General features: G+C 39.6%; 1 protein-coding gene across 3 annotated transcripts; it reads right to left on the minus strand.

Annotated features, from left to right (window-relative positions):
* Window positions 1-917: 917 nt before the first annotated feature.
* Window positions 918-18649, minus strand: LOC139125699 (E3 ubiquitin-protein ligase TRIM45-like). 3 transcript variants are annotated; one of them, XM_070691801.1, is made up of 4 exons: window positions 18496-18649; window positions 4787-4923; window positions 4649-4748; window positions 918-3875 (listed from the first exon to the last, which is right to left on the minus strand). In XM_070691801.1, the coding sequence occupies exons 3-4, from the start codon at window positions 4729-4731 to the stop codon at window positions 2654-2656; spliced, it is 1305 nt and encodes a 434-aa protein (XP_070547902.1). In that variant the 5' UTR covers window positions 4732-4748; window positions 4787-4923; window positions 18496-18649; the 3' UTR covers window positions 918-2653. The 3 variants fall into 3 exon arrangements, with proteins under 3 accessions (XP_070547902.1, XP_070547900.1, XP_070547901.1); XM_070691799.1 differs by having other exon boundaries at window positions 4649-4923; XM_070691800.1 differs by lacking the exon at window positions 18496-18649 and adding an exon at window positions 13669-13823 and having other exon boundaries at window positions 4649-4923.
* Window positions 18650-24007: the final 5358 nt, after the last annotated feature.

Raw genomic sequence — 24007 nt, forward strand, 5'->3', positions numbered from 1 at the left:
CACAGCGCGTTCTTCAGGTCACGCTCTGAAGGTCATAGTCTGATCGCTGTGGTACATCATGTGAACGGGCCTGAACGGGCCGAGACCCGTACACGAAAAGGAAACGTAATCACGATACAATATAAACTAATACATTTATTCCACTTTTCGTTGGTTGAGTGAGGAAGGACGAAATGAACTCGTTTCCGTGTTTCGTAACATTCAAAATCATGCAACTTTGTTGTAACCTGGGCTCTTGCGGTTCCACTGAAAGCTAGTAGTTGATAAATTTTCACCATAACTGATGATTGGAGTATCTGGGGTGTGGCTCGTGTGCATTCTTTATTCACTTTTAGGCGTTGTTAAATCATTTCAAATATCATAAACATTTATTTATGCTTTTGACTCCCAGACTTGTTATGGGTTTGCCCATAAAAATAATGTGCATGTCGATTACTAACTGTCAATGAAATTCCTATTAGCTGTAGCTTTTTTCGCCATTTGTTTCGATAACATGGTTTTCATTCAAAAGCAATTTTATGTGAAAAAGCTTACCAAAGTGTGACCACAGACTGATTTTCGAACGTTGGCGACGTACGAGCGCACAAATTAGATTTTAACATCTAAATAAAATGCAACCCAAATACACGAGTAAGCGTTTGAATGTCATCGACCAAATCCATCACCATATTTTCAAAGACAAATAGCTCAAAGTTCCGCAAGTGACGTCACTGGAAACACTACAGCGTTTGTACAGGAGATTTAAAAAACCGTTTCAAGAGGTTATTCGAAATTTGCAGCCACACGATCCTTGTGTAAACAATGACAACAATGACAGGTCACAGCATTCGCCAATATCCAGGCTAGTAACAAAAAAACCCAATACTGCAATGAGTTTACAAGTTCGGGTTTTTATTATTCATTGTTTGTAAGGGCCCTTTACTTGTACCACACATCTCTCCGAAGGTCGGATGTAAGTAAACTGCAGAAAGATACACCTAACTGGAGGCTTCTTAAATGAAGGAAAGTTTATTGAACCGTTCCATACCAAGCAAAAAACAAACAAACAAACAAACAAACAAACAAACAAACAACAAAAAACAGTCATCACACATGTCGGCAAAGTAGAATAATCGTCCACATGCTCACACGCTCACTTGGACATGGCTTCTGCAATATTGCTGCGTATTTACACATATCTGAAATGTCGACATTAGACTCTTATTCACAAAATATCTCTGAGTCCCATACGGACACTCAGGCAATCGTGGAATACTGCGAGAGTCTTTGCGTTCGCGCAATAAGGTAGAATGCGCCTCGGGGAAAGATATTCAGACTCTCAGATTTATACAATTCTTTCCGATCTACCACTTGTGAGGGCTCCGTTTAAAGCTCTTGGAATAAGAGTTATTTTCACCGTCTTAGTTTTTCGGAAATCAAAAATGTCATTTCCCCGTAGAGTTAAAACATTTTGAATTCGAATTATAGGTAAACGTAATGTAAATTGTTTCTCCAGTACCAAACATTTCGCGATGACCCCTGATTTTTATTCTTGATTTGATGAGAGGGTGTGAACAGTTTCATTGAGGAAAGTTGGGGTAAAGATCTAAGTCTTTCACTTTCGAGGCGCATACTACCTTAAATCACTATGCATTGCAGACAAAACAAACACGGTGGGTGCTGTAATATAATCCAGTGGTGAACGAAGCGCCGGAAAATTTTCATATTTATTTTCTTCCATTAATTTTAGGAATTGCTTCGCAACTCGAATATCAACTAACTTGTTATACAGTTGTCTACTGCGATGGGTTATGAGGGTAAATGTCAGTACGGTGACTAAATTTGACGATTTTCATGATTCGCTGACACCTTTTTTGGTCTCAGTGCTTTGAATACATCTATGACGCACCGCATTGCTTAAATGCATCATAACACACGGCAGACATTTCTTGAGCGACTGCCTTGCTAGAAATTAAAAGTGGCCCTGGTATCTCCATAGCTATGGTAACAAAAAGTGTGTACGTGACTTAAAGCCCTACATTTTAATTCATCTCCTTGGATTCCCCGAATGCAGTTTATTTAAGAATGGTAAAATCCAATTGAAAATGTGTGTATACTAAATGTCTTTAATTGGTAGGTATTTAGCAGGGTACTCACGACGAGGACAATACCATCGCATTTACGCTATCTCGCTCACATTTATATATAGTATGCATAAAAAACATCACAAAACTCCACTCTCAATGCAAACGAATCAAGGCCAATGCAAAAAGTCATACCTTTACAAAGTTTCGCGTAAAATTGTGTAAACAGTATCTAAGCGAGAGATGAGTGGCGGATTAATACAGTAAATATTTAGATACTCTTTTGATGTTCACAACAACGTTGTACCATATCTATATTGAATTACAAGATAAATGAAAGATAAGTCAGTGTTTACTTTGTCTCCGTAATATATATATATATATATATATATATATATATATATATATGTATATATGTCCATATGTATATATACGTGTATACATATATTTGTGTCTGCGTATTCCTTTTATCAATTTATTTACTTATTTTATTTATTTATTTATTTATTTATTTATTTATTTATTTATTTATTTATTTATTTGTTTGTTTGCTTATTTATTTATTAATTAGTTTATCCTGCTTTCTCTGGTTACTTTCTTAATGACTTCAGTGTCCCTTTCAAGGTCCCTTTGCTCTTCTTTTTCAGCTCGACGTATTTCAATCGGTCGTTGCCAGTCACGACTATGCTCAGGGCTTCGTCTGTTATAGCGCCGAGCTTGTCCTCGGGCGACGGCCCTGCTTTAGGGGTCAGACTTGGCACCTGTCCAAGTTCCGTGTCGATGTTCTTGTCGATGGTTGCCATGGTATCCCCGACTAGCGACAGAAACCCGACCTCGTTGCTGTGCTGCAGCAGGTTGGCGCCGGCGCCGAGGCAGGTCTTCATTTCGTCCAGAGACTTGTCCGTCTTCTCCTTGAGACCGTTGAGCATCGTTTTCTCTGCGCCGCGGGTGGTGTGGAGGTCCCGAAGTAATTCCTCTTGCTCGGCTTCCACGAACTTCATGGCGTTCGTCAGTCCATCCATCAACTGCTTGAAACCAACTTTTATCTCCTCTTCTTTCTTTTTGTACCACTCCGCCGAAGCTTTGTCTCTCCTTTCAAGTTCACTACTCAGGCCTTCCAGTGAACAGGCTTTCTTTCTCGCGTCCTCCAACTTCCGCAGGAGCAGCCCTTGCTTCTTCCCCATCGTCTCTTTCAGCGACTTGTGTTTGTGGTTGGGCTTTCTGTGTTGAAAGCTCACGCACAGCTCGCAAATCGGGACATCGCACGTTGCGCAGTAAGACGACATTTCGCGCCCTTTGTGTTTTGGGCATTCGTTCGGTCTGAACACTCCCGCCTGCAGAAGGGCGCCCTCTTTGTACTCGTCGATCGTCATCAATCGGTGATTCTTGGTCGCGGGTATGTTCTTGTGGGTCTTACTGCATTGGGCGCACATGACGATACCGCAGTCGCTGCAGAATTTACTCGAGTTTTTCTTGGTGCAAACGCAGCACAACACGTCCCACGTTTTCCCCATTTGGCCTTTAGCGACGGGGGTCTTGCCTGGAGCCGACCCCGAATCAAGGGCCCCGTCCATCAGGACATCGAGGAAGGAACAGTCCGGCAAGGAGACAGCGCCATCTGCCGGCATCTTGTGCTCCCTGTTGCACGTCGGACAGGTGAGAACACCATGGGAGATCATCACATCGGCGCAGTCGAGACAGATGATGTGAGAACACGGCAACAGCTTCGCGTTTTTGAATGACCTGTTACACGAGGAGCAAACGGCAGCGGCTTTCGGTAGTCTGTCTGCACTTGGTCGTTCTCTCAGCCGTCTGAAATATAAAAGAAAGATATCGGCCGTTCTATGTAAACTATCAGTAATAAAAGTTCCAATATTTTTTATGCATTGTCAAACATCTCTGTTCTCACAAACCTCTAGATTTTGTTTCAATGCTTACATGTTAACTTTTCAACACCGTTTGTTCGTGAGTAAAGTCGAATGTTATCGATGACAAACAAGTATTTTGGGGTCGCTTGTCAACAATAACACTGAATATTTTGCACAGCGTGTTGTATTGACAAGACTCATATGTTATATTTAACACGCTTTCACAAAGACGAGTAAGAAAGGGCACATCCTTTGGAGTCAAGGTCATTCGAATAGAAAATACGAAACCATTATAAAAATTACGCCCCTTTTAGATGATATGATGTGTTTCACTAACAATGGGTAGGCCAACAAAAGCATTTTGCTGGTGCGTATAAAGGCGTAACTATAGGCTTACAGTGTCTTTTATAACTGCCGAATGTAAAACCCAATTTGCAATAGTATGTATGTATGTATGTATGTATGTATGTATGTATGTATGTATGTATGTATGTATGTATGTATGTATGTATGTGAGGTTGTTTTTTAGGCATTTTTTGTCAATATACTGTATTGTTACTGTATTCTATATATGTATTTAAGTGCGTGTGTGCGTAAGTATACGCACTTATGCATGTTTGTATTTATGGAGGCATAGCCCCTACATGTCTTTTCGCTACTTATTTAGCATACAGTAAGAATACACAAACGAACAAAAATGTGAAATTTAATACGTACTTTTGTTCGGCCGTGTTCAGCCTCATGTATGTATGCTTGTATCCCACATCGTCGATCTCAGCATACAATGGTTCCGGATCCATCTTAGCGACAGGGTTAGGTTTTCTCGTAAAGTGTCTACTTCACCTACAGGTTTAGGGTCGGGGACAGGGTTGCCTGCGTCGACAGATGGTCTGGGTCACTGTTTTGACGTTCAGTTGCTGGGCAAGTCTACGGCGTTAATGTCGTCGACTGCTCACATCCCATCACGTGGAATTCTCTTCAGTGATGTTTGCCTGTGGAAGTGATATAGGTGGACGCTGTTATGTTTTGTTGAAATGCTGCCTTGCGTCGTCGTGAATTATAACCCTACAAACCATTCTATTCGACTCTCGGAGACTGCGTCTATGGCTATAAGCTGCGAACAAAGTCTTACATTTCTGAAATACCTGAGCACAGTCAAAATAACTTTGTTTCAAGCATATTGTACAATGTATTGTTCGCATTTATGGCGTCTCTTCACGAAAAAGTGCATAAATGATGTCCGAGTTGCATACAACAACGTTTATAGAATCCTGTTACGGGTTGACCGAAAATTGAGTATAACGGATACTTTTGTATATAATAATATCATGACCTTTGAAAGCAAGCAACGCACTTGCGTTCCAGGTTTTATTTAAGATTGGAAAAAAGTGAAAATCCATTAATTGCTGCTGCGTTGTCTATGTATGTGCGTCTTAATAGTGCTTTTTGAAAATATGTACAGAGATTGCTTTTAATTGTCGCTCTGTTGGTTTGTTTTAGTCCCTCTTTTTTAGTCTTTTTAGTGTGTCATATGAGCTGGTTCTCGAAATAAAGTTTATTATTATAAAGGATATGTACATATAAAGGGCGAGCATTGTTTCCTTAAAATGTAATAAAATATCACTTCGCCTGACTCCTCATAACGTTTTGATCTGATCGCTTTCTGCTTGTTTTGCTTCCGCGCCTAATACGCAGATCTCAAAAAAACGCGGGGAAATACCGTCAATCTACTTTTAAATTACCAATGCCTGTCTTTTCAACTGAGCAGTCCAAATGAGTTACATCCCCTAGTTTTCGATGCGAAAACGCAAACTATGTTTGGCATATGCAGTAATTAACCTAATGTGATTGGGTTCGAATTTGAAAAAAAGTGGAGGAAAGTTGGATGACTTTGAAAATTACAGTGACGAAAAATTCAAGTTTGAAGTTATCAGACTTTTAGTATCAAATTTAATACAAAACTACAAACGTTTAATTAGCGAATTTCAGGTCATATTCTTGGCCACATATTAACCGATCTCATTCGTGAGCGCAGTCAACAATATTCTTCCTAATTCAGCTTCCGTTGCGCTAATCTCTCTCCAAATCCTATCTCTTAGCAACTGTAATCAAATGGGCTCAACCACTCGTCAGCAGATTTTGACGGAAAAGGCAGAAACTAGGGGAACCATGACGCTCAGTCTATAACACAATAGCAACCCGTGTACCCTGGATGTCAAAGCAGGAAATCCAAATCATTGGCTGTTAACCCTTTGACTGCTGTCGAAACCAAAATCTCAGTGCAACATTTTAGTAATTTACGCGAACTTTTCGGTAAATTGTTTGATAATTTTGGACAAAATGGGCATGATTACTTATTGGCTACTGTTTTTGACCAAAAGATTTGAAAATATCAGAAAATTATTGCTTCGGTGATATTCTATAGCGGTGACAAAATTATATGAAAATGTTGCTGCGCGATTCAACTGAGTTGATCACGTGCAACGGAGAACCGAAATAGCGATGAATTGCACACATCTTTATATCGGTAGGGTCAAATTAAATTTGGGGGTTTTGTAATTCTATAAGATCGAGAAAATGTCTTCCTCAATTGAACATTGCAAGTAAAGTGAAGAAAATCACCGCATATGATTTTTTATAGATGAGCAGACATAAGTGGTAGATCAGAGAATTACTGTACAAATTTTAGTTCAAAAATTCGTTGCAAGGTATATTCTACCTAAAATTCCCATATTATAATTTTGACATAACCAAAATAAATTTAGTGTCTGGCCATAAAATGCTAAAAGGGATGTCACACATTGGTTCCGAAAACGCCAATTTTTCAGAAAAATTCCTTGATGTTACAGAATCAGCACTTGCAACCAGGAAAGGTGGCGGGGGGGGGGGGAAGGGGGTGTTCTGGTGTCCTCAAGTGCGCCCTCATGGATTGTGTGACCTATGGGTTAGGCCATAGACAGTAGAGGGGCTCCCTCTATTGTCTATGGTTAGGCAGTGACAGTAAGCGTTTTCGACGAGGGCATAAACGCACTTAGATAGGACAACTGAAGTCGCTTGATATTTACTCTCTTGTGATATTGATAAACCAAAATATTATGGGCATGAGTAAAAAGCACGTTCATATACTCATTAAATATAATGCACAATCTTGTACACACCATCAAGCGTAGTATTCTAACCACGCATATACGTAAGCAGGCCGCTGCGACACAGCAGAGCAAAGTTCTATTAAACCTAGAAGCCTATAACGTTGATGGATCGAACTGGTCTGTGAGGTTCAAACACATCGCTATGTTTACTCAAAGCCACTTCAAAAACTATCCTGATATCGTAATCAATAAATACAAGTCACGACATCATGGTGACATATGGTTGCCTGCAATACTCAGGTCGTGTTTTTAGCATAAACGCACGCAGGCAAATTCAAGGCCACTTGTCGCTTGATATTTCCTCTGTCGTGGTATTGATAAACCCAAAAACTGTAGGTATGCTTAAAATGCTCTACCATTAATGTAAAACCCACACAACCGTTTACACATCCTCAAGCAAGGTATAACCACGAAAAGTATTAAGCTTACTTCACGCCGCCGCAATACAACTTGACAGAGCAAAGTCTAGAAATCTATAACGTCGGTCGATCGAACTGGTCTGTGAGGTTCAAACACATCGCCATGTTTACTCAAAGCCACGTCAAACACTATCCTGACATCGTAATCAATAAATACAAGTCACGGGTGCCTGTTCAAATATTTTAGAATAAATAAGCAAATCGACTTTGTGTCAGCAAGTCAGCAACATTTCGCAGTCGCTATTCTCTGTAGATAACTCAATAACCAGATATGAACTGAATATGCTCACGTGTTTTACAACAGGTTCATTAATAGTAGTACCCTTCAAAGAACAATGAGATATATGTTATCACTAATGAAGCAGGTTTTTTTTCAATATCGCACAGTACTTTCAGATTTTAATCACTAATTACAAAACTTTATTTAATATGCAAATGAGCTATTAATTAACTTGACACTGCTCAATGCTTCATGGGGCAATTAGATATCCATCAGATCAACATTTGTAGCACGTTTTATTTAATGCAGTATTTTTAGAGTAATGTCACTAATTACAAAGTTCATTAAATATGCAAATAATCCCTATATTAAATTGACACTGTTCAATGATTCATAGCACAATTAAATATTTATCAAATCAATATCTGTAGCACGTTTCACAAAATTTGGTGCCGTAATTTCAGAGTTACCGGTATATACCTAATTACAAAGTTTATTAAATATGCAAATGAACCCTTAATTAACTTTACACTACTAAATGCTTTACAACACAGTCAGATATCTGTCAGATCAGTATATGCAGCAGTTTTCATCACATTTGATGCAGTTATTTCGGAGTTATATGACTACTTATAAAACTTCATGAAATATGCAAATGAGCTAATTATTAACTGTTCAATACTTTTCAGTACAATTGGATATTTATCAGACCAACATCTGTAGCAAGTTTCATCAAATTTGACGCTGTAATTTTGGAGTAATATCACTAATTACAAAGTTCATTAAATATGCAAATAAACCCTTAATTAACTTCACACAAGTAAATGCTCTACACCACAATTAGATATCTGTCGAATCAGTATCTGCAGCAGATTTCATAACATTTGGTGCAGCTATTTTGGAGTTATATCACTAATTACAAAACTTCATAAAATATGCAAATGACCTATTTGTTAACTTGACACTGCCAAATGCTTCTCAGTACAATTAGATATTTATCAAAACAATATCTGTACCCAATTTCAAAGACTTGGGTGCCGTAATTTCAGAGTTATATACCTAATTACAAAGTTCATTAAATATGCAAATGAACCCTTAATTAATTTCACACTACTGAATACTTTACACTACAGTTATATATCAGTCGGATCAGTATCTGCAGCAGATTTCATCACATTTGGTGAAGTTATATCGAAGTTATATGACTAATTACAAAACTTCATAAAATATGCAAATGACCTATTTATTAACTTGACACTGTGCAATGCTTCTAAGTATAATTAGATATATATCAGATCAATATTTGTTGCAAGTATCATCAAGTTTGGTGCAGGAATTTCAGAGTTATCTCACTAATAACAAAAGTTCATTAAATATGCAAATGAGAAGGCAATTGACATGACACTCACAGTATCATCATAATATTCTGAGATTGTCATCTGTGAAAAGTTTCATGAGATTTTGTGCAGTATTTCTTGATATATGTCTACACTGTCATTACCGTCTCCATAGGGAAACCATTGTACGGAAAAAAACGATATTGCATAACTTCATTAATATGCAAGCCACACTAACCAAAATCTAATCAGTTCTTGCAAGTAGCATATGGTACCTGTGTACCAAATCTGACTTGAATCCGTTCAGGCGTTTATGAGTTATCGTGTAAACAGACAGACAGACACACACACACACACACACACACACACACACACGGACAGACAGACAGACATCGCTATGACAATAGCCCACGTGTTTACACACGTGAGCTAAAAACGGAAAAAGACTTATCATAAGTTTTAGGTTTTCAAAATCAAACCAGTGAAATTGAGGGTTTTTTTTACAATTTTAAAAATAAGTAACAAAAGTTCGCCTAATAAACGTGAACGCTTTGAAAGTTCAGATGTCTGTCAGACAAATAATGCATTCACATAAACTTGAATCGTAATAAATGATAAATGAAGTTAATGCAGAGAAGAGCAGACTATATAAAGTAGTAGCGCGCTGAGTTCCCGTGCCATAAATCTCAATTTTACCGGCGTGGAAAGGACCGGACAACGTACGACAACTGTTTGTAACAGACAAGTTGAAGCCATTCCTCAGTAAACCCAGAGTTACTGCAGTAGACAGAGAAAAACCCTTGTTCAAACTGAGAAATATTGGCTAACGCAGGTTTCAACAGTAAAACTTTAAATAAGCATTAGGTTTCATTCACCTCAATTGAAGAAGCTTCTGGCAGGTTATAGTATACCAAGCTCATGTAAATTTCTCAATAAAAACCATTAAAACTTTCATGAAATCTTTGGCCAATTGACCACGATTCCGCCTCCGAAAACGATGTCAGTACTTCCGGGAGTATTCCATTTGTGCCCAAACGGGCTACAACAGATTTATGCGTCGAGAGCAGCATTTCCTAGTTTTCTGTCGAAGACACTTTTCCACCATTCCCTTTCCAAATTAAAAATTCCACATCCGGGGTGACCTTGCAAATTTTGGTACTGGAGAAACTACCCCAAATTTACTAATATTTGAAACTTTAAAATGGCTGCCATCTCTGTGTTCTTAACTCTATTGGAAACGACATATTTTCTACTTTTACGAAAATAAGACGGTGAATTACTCAACAGCTTTAAATTGGGCAGACATAACAAAAATCTGTCCAAGGTGTATTTTGCCGGTTAATTTTGATATTGCCAAAATAGTATCATCGGTTCCGAAAACACCAACATATTTGAAAAAATCATTTTACAGAATTAGGACTTGACCTTGACAGATCTTGTTTCAACCGGGACCGGGGGGGGGGGGTCTCAGTGCCCTGATGTCCCGAAGTGCGCCCTGTATCGTGTGATACACTGTATCGTGTGATATCATAGTACTGCCTCAATGACGATCAGCGTTCTCGACTTCATGGTGACAAAAATGAATGGTTGCCTGCAATACTCAGGACGTGTTTTTTTAGCATAAATGCACGTAGGCAAATCCAAAGCCACTTGTCGCTTGGTATTTCCTCTGTTTTGGTATTGATAAAGCCAAAAACTTGGGGTATGCTTAAAATGCACGTCTATTAAATGTAAAATCCACAACCTTGTACACATCCTCAAACAAGGTATAACCACGAAAGGTAAGCTTACTTCAAGCTGCCGCAATACAACTTGACAGAGCAAAGTTCAAACTAGAAGTCTATGACGTTGGTGGATCGAACTGGTCTGTCAGGTTCAAACACATCGCTATGTTTACTCAAAGCCACATCAAACACTATCCTGACACCGTAATCAATAAATACAAGTCACTGGTCCCTGTCCAAATATTTTAGAATGAATGAGCAAATTTACCGTTGGGTCAGCAATATTTCGCTGTCGCTGTTCTCTATAGTTAACTCAAGGAAAACGGAAATCGATTTTTTTTTAAGTTTTTGTTTTTTTTCAAAATCAAGCCAGTAAAATATTGAGGTTTTTTTTACAAGTTTAAAAATATGTAAACAAACGTTCGCCGAATAAACGTGAATGCTTTGAACGTTCAAATGTATGTCAGACAAATAAACCCATTCACATATCAGCAGACAAAAATCAGCATTTTTGCACGATGTCTTTGTTATCTGTGTAGTATCTGTATTTTAGGCCAGCCAGGTGTGCCGAAGGCAACACTCATGTCCGCCGAAGGCAACACTCATGTCCGTAAACAGCTCGTTTGTTTATGCAGAAATCACAAGACTTCGCCAGTGAACTGGAATAGCTTCACTTCCGTACTGCAGACAAACAGTGCGCCACACAACTACTAAACTACCATCTCACGAAAAGTGATACCAGCAGCTGACTTGTTATCGATGGCTGATCTCAGGTATATGCGTTCCATAATAAATCATCAGCATAAAATTGCAATTACGTACACACTTATTACGTGCAGACATTCGTGTAAGGTCGTAAACCATAAACAGTGATTGTGTTGTTCGGTTGATCGATAACTGTTCCTGATGTCATAAACCAATTTGAAAATTCCTCCTCTTTCAGTCAGTTCTCATATCTCCCATGTACAAAACGCGGCTAAAAGCTCACCAAATTATTTCAAAATTGGCTACGTATACATTCATTAACTATTCATTGTCCTCGCTCTATATCCGTGGCGAATGCCTTGGTTACTGGTCGGCTACAAAGGCATTCGCTACGCTTTCCTTCAACGTTTATTGTTATGGGTTTTTTATTGGCCGGGTCAAACAAATCATAACCCTTGGTGAAGTTTATATCACGAGTCTGCAAGCATAGCGTCGTCGTCACTACGGAGAGGGTGCACAAACCATAGCTAAGCCTACTATAAAGTGTTGGCCATTTTTAGCCTCATACATATGCTGGGCGAATCTAGGGGTGATTGATTGCCGAGTCATCGCGGTATTAACAATCTCTGTCAGATCGACGGAGAGATATAGCTGGCAGGATACAAGCCTTGGGGTCAGTTTTTTGTCACCTGAACTCTCACAATACCTTTCTATCTATACTGCTCGTATGTGTTCATTTTGACAGCTGTGACGTAAATGAAGCTTTATACTTCTTGTTTTTTGTAAAAACAAGTTTTAGTTTCAAGGCGCGCACCACCATATAGAGGTCCGTTAAAATATAAAAAGTAGTTGGACCTAAGAAACAAATATAGGACCTGATCATTAATGAAAAGTTTAAGGCGTCCTTACATATCTTGAATATATTAGATCTGAAGTTTCTTTCTCAATGTCTCTTTGCTCGGCTCCGTTAAACGTTCACAGTGGTTTTTCTCTCGCGAAGTTTGAACCGCGGCAGACAGTGGCTAGTAGTACACAACTGACACAATATAGTGTGCCTCTCGAGCAATGAATGCCGGGAAAAAAAACTGAGGCGGTCGAGGAAATGTAGATGTGGACTAATCGATAGACTAAGCTTAATTGGTTACTGTTTAGTCAACACCAGTCCCCATAAACGTTGATACATAGTATTTGATTAAACTATAGCATGTCACAACTTATCTATCATAGTCCTAATCAGGAAAATATTAAGCATACCATAAATGCGAGACAGCGGAAATAAATTACACGATACTTCTTCTTCAAAGTCAAGCTGTATAAACCTTGCTGAGTTTCTTTGCAAGTGTACAAAATGAGTAAACAAAATGTCTTCGAATAAACGTGTATAGAGCTCAAATGTATGTCGGGCAAACGCACCATTCAGCCTTAAAAGCAACATAGCAATGGACAAAGTCGCAATTTTTTGCCCCTTATTTTGTTATATGTAGTACATATTTGAAAGAGTAAGGTGGGCTGTCTTGAAATATGTTGTACTACTAGTTTACAATAGATAACCACAATACAGCACAGACTCTGTCATTGTATCGATTCTCGTGTGCAGATTAAAACTGCGTCATTCAATCAGCGGAGGTGCCATCTTCGATTGAAGGTGCGATAAATCTCCCAGGCTAACTTTTTTGCTTTGGGAGACAAGCATGCACAGTTCTGAATAGTCAAAGTTTCATCAAGTGTTGCAATTGGTGGAAATGCGTTCTTGAATTGATTTTTTTTTGCTCAGACAAATTTAACCTGACGAAGAGTCTACCATACGATGTTAACATCGGCGTGCATTTTTTTCCTCACGAAAGTTTACTCGACTCGGAGTCCACATGCATGCATGCATGCATACATTCAAACAAGTTCAATGAAAGGCTGCCACGATAACCATAATAATCGGCTTTTCAACGCAAACCACATGTAGGCCTAAAGCCCTACGAACTATTGTTGACGCCCTGAAATCGTTTTTTGATCGGTATAACAACGACGACGACAACAAGCTTAGCAACAGGTGTCCAACTGACGTATACACCACGCATTTCATAGCGGCAACTTCAGCTCTGCCTTTGCACCTAGATTAAAATTGACAGAAATGCTCCACACCTGGTCAACTTTGGCAGTTTGTTCGCCTTCAAGTTTGTGTTACTTACCGTCGTCCCTCGTACAAAGGTGTGCAACGTGGATGGTCGTGGCCACGGAAAGCTTGCTGCATTTGAAAAGGCGAGACGAAAGACGAAAAAACAATCGCAGCGTTTTCTCCGCTGTGACGATATGCTTGATATCCGCATCCAGGCAATTACGTTTTAGCCAGATATGCCGTGTCAAAGGCCACTCCGACGAGCAAAGTCCACTGATGCTAAGGGAGCTTTAAATTTTTATGAGCGTGGGCCGGAGGATATCGGCGGAAAATATGACCCTTGCTAATTCTCTTGTCTCAAATGTGATCTCCCCCTCTTCCAATTAGTTAACGTAACCTCCCCCAAGTTTGAAAGTGTGAAATGATTGTATGACCTTGATAGTATAAAATGACTTTGTTGAATTCACGTACGGACAGTTTGTAGCGGGTAGAATCAAAATATCCATCTATCAACGATCTATCGACGGTCTATCTATTATCTATATCTATCTATCTATCTATCTATCTATCTATCTATCCATCCATCCATCCATCCATCCATCCATCCATCCATCCATCCATCCATCCATCCATCCATCCATCCCATCTATCTATCTATCTATCTATCTATCCATCTATCTATCTATCTATCTATCTATCTATCTATCTATCTATCTACCTACCTACCTACCTATCTATCTATCTATCTATCTACCTACCTATCTCTCTATCTTCCATCTATCTATCTATCTGACTGTCTGTCTGTCTGTCTGTATGTATGTATGTATGTATGTCTATATACCTCATATTTAAACCCATTTTTATGCAATAGAAAGCATATATTTTTGTAGAGCACGTGAAGATGAAGCTCATTAGTTATACAAAATGGATTATTCTGTTATAAAAAAAAAGGTTTTATGAACAGTTTAGGGTGTGTCCTTCGTTTACTTTTATTTGTTGCATGCATTATCTGTATTTACATCATGTAATGAGATGAAATTCATTTATTGCGCGAAAATTATTTGAGATTATCATGAAAAATTTCCCAGCAGGGTAAAGCAACAAATTGCGAATTGCATTCATTATAAAATAGCCAATGTAAAACATGCAACCCGCCACGGGCCAATATCCCACAATATAACCCTCCCTGAGGGGATACCTTTTTTAATATACGAATCCTCTTCGAATTTCTCCGCCCCCCCCCCCCAACGCTTAATAGTTAAAAACGCCCTGATTTACAAAATTCATCAAGTCGTGTACCTAAACCGTAAAACCTGAACTGTAAAGTGTGAACTGATAAAAAATTATCTAAACTCTAAAAGAGCGATAAATATGTTGTCATTAATGTATCCAGCTATCAGTAATGCGCTCTTTTAATATGATATAGGGTCTCCTGTAGCTTGACTGGTGGTCGTCGGACAGATTATGACAAGAACTTATGTCACCTTATCACTGAGCAAACTTTGGTTGGTATATTTCCGCTTTATCGATTGTTTACATATTAACGTAATGTATCAACACTAAAGTAGCCAATATCGTTCAGACAGTTTTTCATCAACACGGAGCGAGGCCTAGGTGCTGTCAAACTTGTCAGTGTGCCGTGTTAATGTAATGATTACATGATTCGGTACGACTCGTGGTAGACTTGGTTCAAGTCTGTGATTTGTGAATGTTTGAGTGGAGTGAACGTAATGATTTGTATTTTGCTTAAATGTAAAACGCGCGCGTGAGTGGCGTGGACGCGATGAGTCGGGTGAGCGCTATGCAGGGGAGTTTCACCCGGAACCCGGCAATGAACCCGGCAGAAACTAACTCACTATACTGCGCAGACTCAAAGGTAACGAATTCAATCGCCGGGAAAACCTGGCCTGGGCTACCAAATCCCGAAAAGGTTTGTACGAAATAGGAGAGACACAAGAGAAACTATTATAATGATTTTATTTTTTAAAAATTCACCGACTTGATTCAAGTCTAGACTCGTGGTAGTAGCATCTGTATTCGAAGCGATCGAAGAACAGTGAGCGCCCTCGGATGATGGATCTCGATTACACGTTCCCGACGGACACTGAGTGGCTTACTCTGGAACTTGTCGCGCTCTTACTGCTACAGTGTACATGTTTTATGGAAACGGACCCTGGAGACACTTAAGTAGTGCAAATAAATAAGTAAACATGTGTGGGTAGATGGATACTCGTAGTTCTATAAACATTTCTGCACGTGCTTCTGTTAATATCATGGTAAATTTGAATTATGGGTTTAAACCATTACATCAAGCAATCAACGACCCTGGCTGATTGACAGAAAATCTGACCTCGGCCGGTGATAACAGAGATAGAGATCTCCTCGCTGAAGAATTTCAATGAGTGACAACTCTAGCATTTCGGTTTCAGTTTTTACCTAGTTACATCATAACAGAAACTTTTACGACGACAAGATGTGGGGGTCCACTTGAAAACACGGTAAAGATGGTAAATGACAACAGAGAGATAGATATAATGATCTGCGTCTTAGTTTTGTCATACTCATTATCAGCTGACTGTAGCGTCGTAACGGAATACTGTTGTGCAATTATGTGGAACGTGTTCCTATGGTCGAACTTGAATACTATGTCAACGATTGCGGTAACGAGCTAGTCACTGCGGCTGTACAAAGACAAAACAATATGTGCTTCCTTCCCTTTTCGCAATAAAGCAAAGAAAGAATGATTTGGATAGATTTTGCTGTTCTTAGATCGGTCAAACCAAAATAACCTTAAAGGTAAAAAAATTGCCCCCGATCGACCCTGTAATTTCCAGAGGGCATTGATAATCATATCAATCAGCTTCTCTCTCTCTCTCTCTCTCTCTCTCTCTCTCTCTCTCTCTCTCTCTCTCTCGTCTAGCTGCGCGCGCATGTTAAAAGACGAGCCTGGCCCGGAATATCATTTGCATATTACTATCAACAAATGTGCGACTGGACTGAGCCCTGCCGCACCAAGGCCCGGAAGTATCGGTGCAGATGCATGTAGATGCCATGGAATCCAGGGCACACAGCGATGGCGACGCATCAGATGATTGTGCCTCAGTAGTCCAAGGTTCGTCTGTCAGTGAGAAAGACGACGAATCCGAGGAGGGCGATGTTGTGGCGGCGAGACGAACAGATCGGCGAAGGCAGCAGAGCGCGAGACACGCCGAATGTCCAGACTACACAATGGGACTCTGCACGCAGGCCGATGTGTGTTGCCAACGGCGGCTACATCCCCACATAGTTTTTCCTCCTTCATCACAGTGGGAGCGTCATCATATGGACAGACTTCGTTTCGAAATTCACTCTTTTGAAATGGACTGGAGAAACCTGACCGCGGAAGAGGTCATTTGCCACTGGCTGGTCAACAACCCATCTGAGACCGGTGTGCAAAATTACCTTCCCTCGTATCCAGGAACGCCTGATGTAGTCTCAGCGATGACAAAGGCTGGCGTCAATACATCTCAGTATCGTGAACTACTGTGTCAAAGCGGTGAGTTATTTTTACGTATTGCCCGGATCAGTAGTCCTACCACTTCGTACTTCCGTGTTTTTTTTTTGGTAAAGGGTTATGGATCGCATTAATCCTGATATCATATACTACATATATGAATAGTATATATTGAATTGGAAACAGTTAAACCGCCATCTTATGTAGGTCACGACCGGTGCGTAACGGGTCAGAGTTGACACAAGGCAGAAGGCTGAATGTCGGTCAGTACAAAGTAAAACAGTCGAAATTGCTGAAGCCAGTAGTGAAAAAAATGTGTCAATTTTTGTGCATGAAAGCATTTTACGCATACAATCCAAGAGACTTCCTTCAGATAGTCTCCAGAATTGTAAATCAGGGGACAGATTATGCTGAAATGGGCACTATTGATTTTTTTTTGTTGGATTGTGTGCTGCAGTTTAGCACACCATAAACGCGAGACAGCGGAAACAAAATTTTGTACGATACCTCTTCATCAAAGTCAAGCAGTAAAAACCTTGAGTTTCTTTAAAAGTGTTTAAAATATGAGTAAACAAAATGTCTTCGAATAAACGTGTACAAGAGTTCAAATGTATGTCGGACATATGAGTCATTCAGTCTTGAAAGCAACATATCCGTCGACAAAGTCACCATTTTTTGCACCTTATTTTGTTATATGTGTAGTACATATTTGAAACAGTAAGGTATGCTGTCTTGAAATATGTTGTTGTACTACTTGTTTACAATAGGTGACGTTAACCTCCAGATATGAGAACCGAGATAGGGATGGCATTGTAACGGTTCTCGTGTGGCAGATTAAAACTGCGCGTCATTCAATCAACGGAGGTGCCATCTTCGATTGAAGGCGCGATAAAGCTCCCAGGCTAGCTTTATTGCATTGGGAGACAAGCATGCACAATTCTGAATAGTCAAAGTTTCATCAAGTGCTGCGATTGGCGGAAATGCCTTCTTGAATTGCATTTTCGACTAGACAAAGTTAACCTGACTAAGGGTCTACCATACAATTTTAGCATCGGCGTGCATTTTTTTCCTCGCAAAAGTTTACCTGACTGGGAGTCCACATGCATGCATGCATACATTTAAACAAGTTCAATTAAAGGCTGGAACGATAACCGTAATAATCGGCTTTGCAACGCAAACCACATGCAAACCCGTATAAACTATTTTAGATACCCTGAAATCGCTTTTTGATCGGTATAACAACGACGACGACAACGAGCTTAGCAACAGGTCTCCAACTGACGTATACGCCACACATTTCACAGCGGCAACTTCAGCTCTGCCTTTGCACCTATACTAGATTCCAATTGACAGAAATGCTCCAAACCTGGTCAACTTTGGCATTTTGTTCGCCTTTGTGTTACTTACCGTCGTCCCTCGTACAACGGTGTGCGATGTGGATGGTCGTGGCCACGGCCAGCTTGCGGCATTTGAAAAGGCGAGACGAAAGACGAAAACGCAATCGCAGCGTTTTCTCCGCTGTGACGATATGCTTGATATCCGCATCCAGGCAATCACGTTTCAGCCAGATATGCCATGTCAAAGGCCACTCCGACGAGCAAAGTCCACTTATGCTAAATAATAATAAGGGAGCTTTCAATTATCATGAGATGTGGGCCGGTGGAAAATATGACCCTTGCTTATTCTCTTGTCTCAAATATGTTCTCCCCCTCTTCCAATTGGTTAAACATAACCTTCCCCAAGTTTGAAAGTGTGAAATGATTGTATGACCTTGATAGAAAAAAATGACTTTGTTAAATTCACGTACGGACATTTTGTAGCGGGTAGAATCAAAATATCAATCTATTAACGATCTATCGACGGTCTATCTATCTATCTATCTATCTATCTATCTATCTATCTATCTATCTAACTGTCTGTCTGTCTTCTGTCTGTCTGTCTGTCTGTCTGTCTGTCTGTCTGTCTGTCTGTCTGTCTGTATGTACGTACGTACGTACGTACGTATGTATGTATGTATGTATGTATGTATGTATGTATGTATGTATGTATGTATGTATGTATGTATGTATGTATGTATGTATGCATGCATGCATGCATGCATGCATGCATGCATGCATGTATGTATGTATGTATGTATGTATGGATGTATGTATGTATGTATGTATGTCATATTTAACAAAATTTTTATGCAATAGAAAGCATATATTTTTGTAGAGCAAGTGAAGATGCAGCTCATAAGATATACAAATGGATTATTCTGTTATGAAAAAGGTTTTATGAACAGTTTAGGGTGTGTCCTTCGTTTACTTTTATTTGTATGCATGCATTATCTGTATTGACATCATGTAATGAGATGAAATTCATTTATTGCGGGAAAATTACTTGAGATTGTCATGAAAAATTTCCCAGCAGGGTAAAGCAACAAATTGCGAATTTGCATTGAAGGGCGCCATCTATTTATGATGAAGATAGATAGATAGATAGATAGATTTATTGTATTCTAGGCCTCCGGCCCCTATACAAAGGAGTTACATTCCAGACGAAATAATTACAAATGATATTTTCAAATAATTATGAAAAAACCCGCCAATATGCCAGGAACAAAACAAGATTAATTTACATAACATATCACTTCTTTACGTAAATGAAAAGCCTTATAAATATATGTGTATATCTGACGTAATAATTCTTTATAAGATGTGCGTAAAAGGCGATAAAATTTACAAAGATTAGGATGTATAATAAAGTCACTGGGAAGATATCTTATTCGTAAATCTGTGTAAGCAGGGCATTCAAATAAAAAATGATATTCATCTTCAACCTTGTTTGATTTACAAATTTTACAAAAGGGAGTTACGTAAGCGAATTTGCATTCATTATAACATAAGCCAATGTAAAACATGCAACATGCCACGGGCCAATATTCCACAATATGACCCTCCCTGAGGGGATACTTTTTAAATATACGAATCCTCTTCGAATTTCTCCGCCCCCGCCCCCCACGCTTAATAGTTAAAACGCCCTGATTTACAAAATTTATCAAGTCGTGTACCTAAACCGTAAAACCTGAACTGCAAAGTGTGAACCGATAAAAAATTATCTAAACTCTAAAACAGCGATAAATATGTTGTCATTAATGTATCCAACTATCAGTGGTGCCCTCTTTAATATGACATAGCCCCTATGTAGCTTGACTGGTGGTCGTCGGACAGATTATGACAAGAACTATTATGTCCCTTATCACTGAGCAAACTTTGGTTGGTATATTTCCGCTTTATCGATTGTTTACATATTAACGTAATGTACCAACACTAAAGAAGCCAATATCGTTCAGACACTTTCATCAACACGGAGCGAGGCCAGGTCTGCCAGGTGCTGTCAAACTTGTCAGTGTGCCGTGTTAATGTAACGATTAAATGATTCGGTACGACTCGTGGTAGTAGCATCTGATATTCGAAGCGAGAACAGTGAGCGCCCTCGGATGATGGATCTACGATTACACGTTCCCTACGTTACGGACAGTGGCTTAGGGGGAAATGGGCCAAGTGGGACACTGGGGCAAGTGGGACATTTCTTAGTTACGACAGTGTACATGTTTTATGGAAACGGACCCTGGAGACACTTAAGTAGTGCAAATAAATAAATAAACATGTGTGGGTAGATGGATACTCGTAGTTCTATAAACATTTCTGCACGTGCTTCTGTTCATATCATGGTCAATTTGAATTATGGGTTTAAACCATTACATCAAGCAATCAACGGCCCTGGCTGATTGACAGAAAATCTGACCTCGGCCGGTGATAAACAGAGATAGAAATCTCCTCGCTGAAGAATTTCAATGAGTGACAACTCTACATTTTGGTTTCAGTTTTTACCTAGCTACATCATAAGAGAAACTTTAACAAGATGTGGGGGTCCACTTGAAAACACAGTAAAGATGCTAAATGCAACAAAGTGATAGATGTGATCTGCGCCTTTGTTTTGTCATAAGCTTATTCATTATCAGCTGACTATAGCCTAACGGAATGCTGTTTTGCAATTATGCGGAACGTGTACCGATGGTCTAACTTGAAGACTACGTCAACGATTGCGGTAACGAGCTTATAGTGACTGCTGCTATCCAAAGACAAAACAATATGTGCTTCCCTTTTCGCAATTACAAAAGCAAAGAATGATTTGGATAGATTTTGCTGTTCTTTAGATTGATCAAACCAAAATAACCTTAGAGCTAAAGGTGAAAAAAATGCCCCCGATCGACCCTGTAATTTCCAGAGGGCATTGATCATCATGTCAATCAGCCTCTCTCTCTCTCTCTCTCTCTCTCTCTCTCTCTCTCTCTCTCTCTCTCTCTCGTCTAGCTGCGCGCGCATGTTAAAAGATGAGCCTGGCCGGGAACATCATTTGCATACTGTCAACAAATGTGTAACTGGACTTAGCCCTGCCGCACCAAGGCCCGGAAGTATCGGTGCAGATGCATGTAGATGCCATGGAATCCAGGGCACACAGCGATGGCGACGCATCAGATGATTGTGCCTCAGTAGTCCAAGGTTCGTCTGTCAGTGAGAAAGACGACGAATCCGAGGAGGGCGATGTTGTGGCGGCGAGACGAACAGATCGGCGAAGGCAGCAGAGCGCGAGACACGCCGAATGTCCAGACTACAAAATGGGACTCTGCACGCAGGCCGATGTGTGTTGCCAACGGCGGCTACATCCCCACATAGTTTTCCTCCTTCATCACAGTGGGAGCGTCATCATATGGACAGACTTCGTTTCGAAATTCACTCTTTTGAAATGGACTGGAGAAACTTGACCGTGGAAGAGGTCATTTGCCACTGGCTGGTCAACAACCCATCTGAGACCGGTGTGCAAAATTACCTCCCCTCGTATCCAGGAACGCCTGTTGTAGTCTCAGCGATGACACAGGCTGGCGTCAATACATCTCAGTATCGTGAACTACTGTGTCAAAGCGGTGAGTTATTTTTACGTATTGCCCGGATCGCAGTCCTACCATTTCGTACTTCCATGTTTTTTTTTTGGTAAAGGGTTATGGATCGCATTAATCCTGATATCATATACTATATATTGAATTGGAAACAGTTAAACCGCCATCTTATGTAAGGTCACGACGGGTGCGTAACGGGTCAGAGTTGACACAAGGCAGAAGGCTGAATGTCGGTCAGTACAAAGTAAAACAGTCGAAATTGCTGAAGCCAGTAGTGAAAAAAATGTGTCAATTTTTGTGCATGAAAGCATTTTACGCATACAATCCAAGAGACTTCCTTCAAATAGTCTCCAGAATTGTAAATCAGGGGACAGATTATGCTGAAATGGGCACTAGGCCTATTGATTTTTTTTTGTTGGATTGTGTGCTAAGTTTAGCTACATACATTTTTGAATGTAAATTTTAAATTAATTTTCTAATAACATGAAATTTCGGTCCCAGTTTCTCAGGGTGTTGAGGTAGTTTTATTTTAAATGTGTTTTAATATGTGTGATGAAAAAATGCATAAGCACAGTTTGTAATTTCTAGCTTTTTTGTTGTCTTTGAAATTGGAGTGCACACATCTCATGGAAGTTTATTTTTATTTGGAAAATGACTAAAGAGCAACAGTTGCAATATCTATGCACACCAGGATTCTGATCACGTGATGCACAGTGTCAGTGACCTTGACACTATGGTTTGCCCCCTCAGCCTATGTGTGTGTCAGTGTCTGTCAGTCTATCTGTCAATCAGTCTGTAGAAAAAAATTGTCGAGCTCATAGCTTAGAATTTCTTTCCCAAATATGATCAATGTAGGTGTGCTTTAGCATATATAATTAACATATGCACTTTCTTCTTTGCACAGTTCAGAAAAGCTTACAAGAAGACAGATTCGTTGAGATTGTTAAACAGTTTGCCAGCAAACATGACATGAATGACGAGCAAATATCTCGACTCTATAATGCTGCTGTTCTTTTAACAGAGGTAAGTATTCTCAATATCTGCAAGGACACAATTGTGATCAAACAGCTGTAACGGTCACTGTGTGTGTATTTGAACTTCATGCAGCTATTGTTGAAGTATTTGAACCTTGTGAATATCTTGGAAGAATGGAGAAGAGCAATCCTTGCTTGAATGGACTATGGGGTGAAAGCAGTGTTCAGTCTGTTTGTATCTATATGGTGGTTTGCGTTGAATCGTGGGTAATGCTGGAACTAGACATACTATCACGCTTCAGGAATTGCGGACACAACCAGGTGTAACGATGGTCTAGTTAGTAACATCAGTGGATCACAGATAAGTAAACCCAGGCAAAAGTTGAAACATTGTCTCACAAAGAGGCCAGACTTTGTCAAAACATCAACAACACCAGATCCATGGAAACAATGTTTGAAAATGATGCATTCTGGGACAGTTTGCGTGGATGTGTAATGCTGTTTTGACTTTGAGTTACCTCTTTCAGACAATGCTTCAACTTTCGCAGAATTGATTTATTTCTTACTGACAGATATTACCGCTAGGCAGTAGTTGTTATAGTACCAGACATTGTTGGCTACTCCTCAGTTCAGACAGCACATCTAGGGTTCATATTGCCACAAGGATTCAACACAAACCACAGTATCAATAGGCATAGCAGACTGTGTACTTCCTTTCATAATGGTCGCATAGTTTGATAAAATCTCCAAATATGTTGAAAAAGGGAAATAGAATTTGATATGATTCATGTCAATAATGCATGCTGTCAGACAATAATTTACTATAAGCTTTGTCACCCACAAAACTATTTCTGAAGTTAAATAAAGGGCTGACCTTTGAGTTTGTTACTTACAGGTATGCTAGTTTGGGTTGCCCTTCGGTTTTATGTATTTGTACAAAGATCACTGTCTGCTGCAGTGAATAATGGGTGTAGCATTCTGTAGTATACAAAGTCAGATGTTA

This window comes from Ptychodera flava, assembly GCF_041260155.1.
Source record: "Ptychodera flava strain L36383 chromosome 3 unlocalized genomic scaffold, AS_Pfla_20210202 Scaffold_26__1_contigs__length_13983176_pilon, whole genome shotgun sequence".
Taxonomy (NCBI): Eukaryota; Metazoa; Hemichordata; class Enteropneusta; family Ptychoderidae; genus Ptychodera; species Ptychodera flava.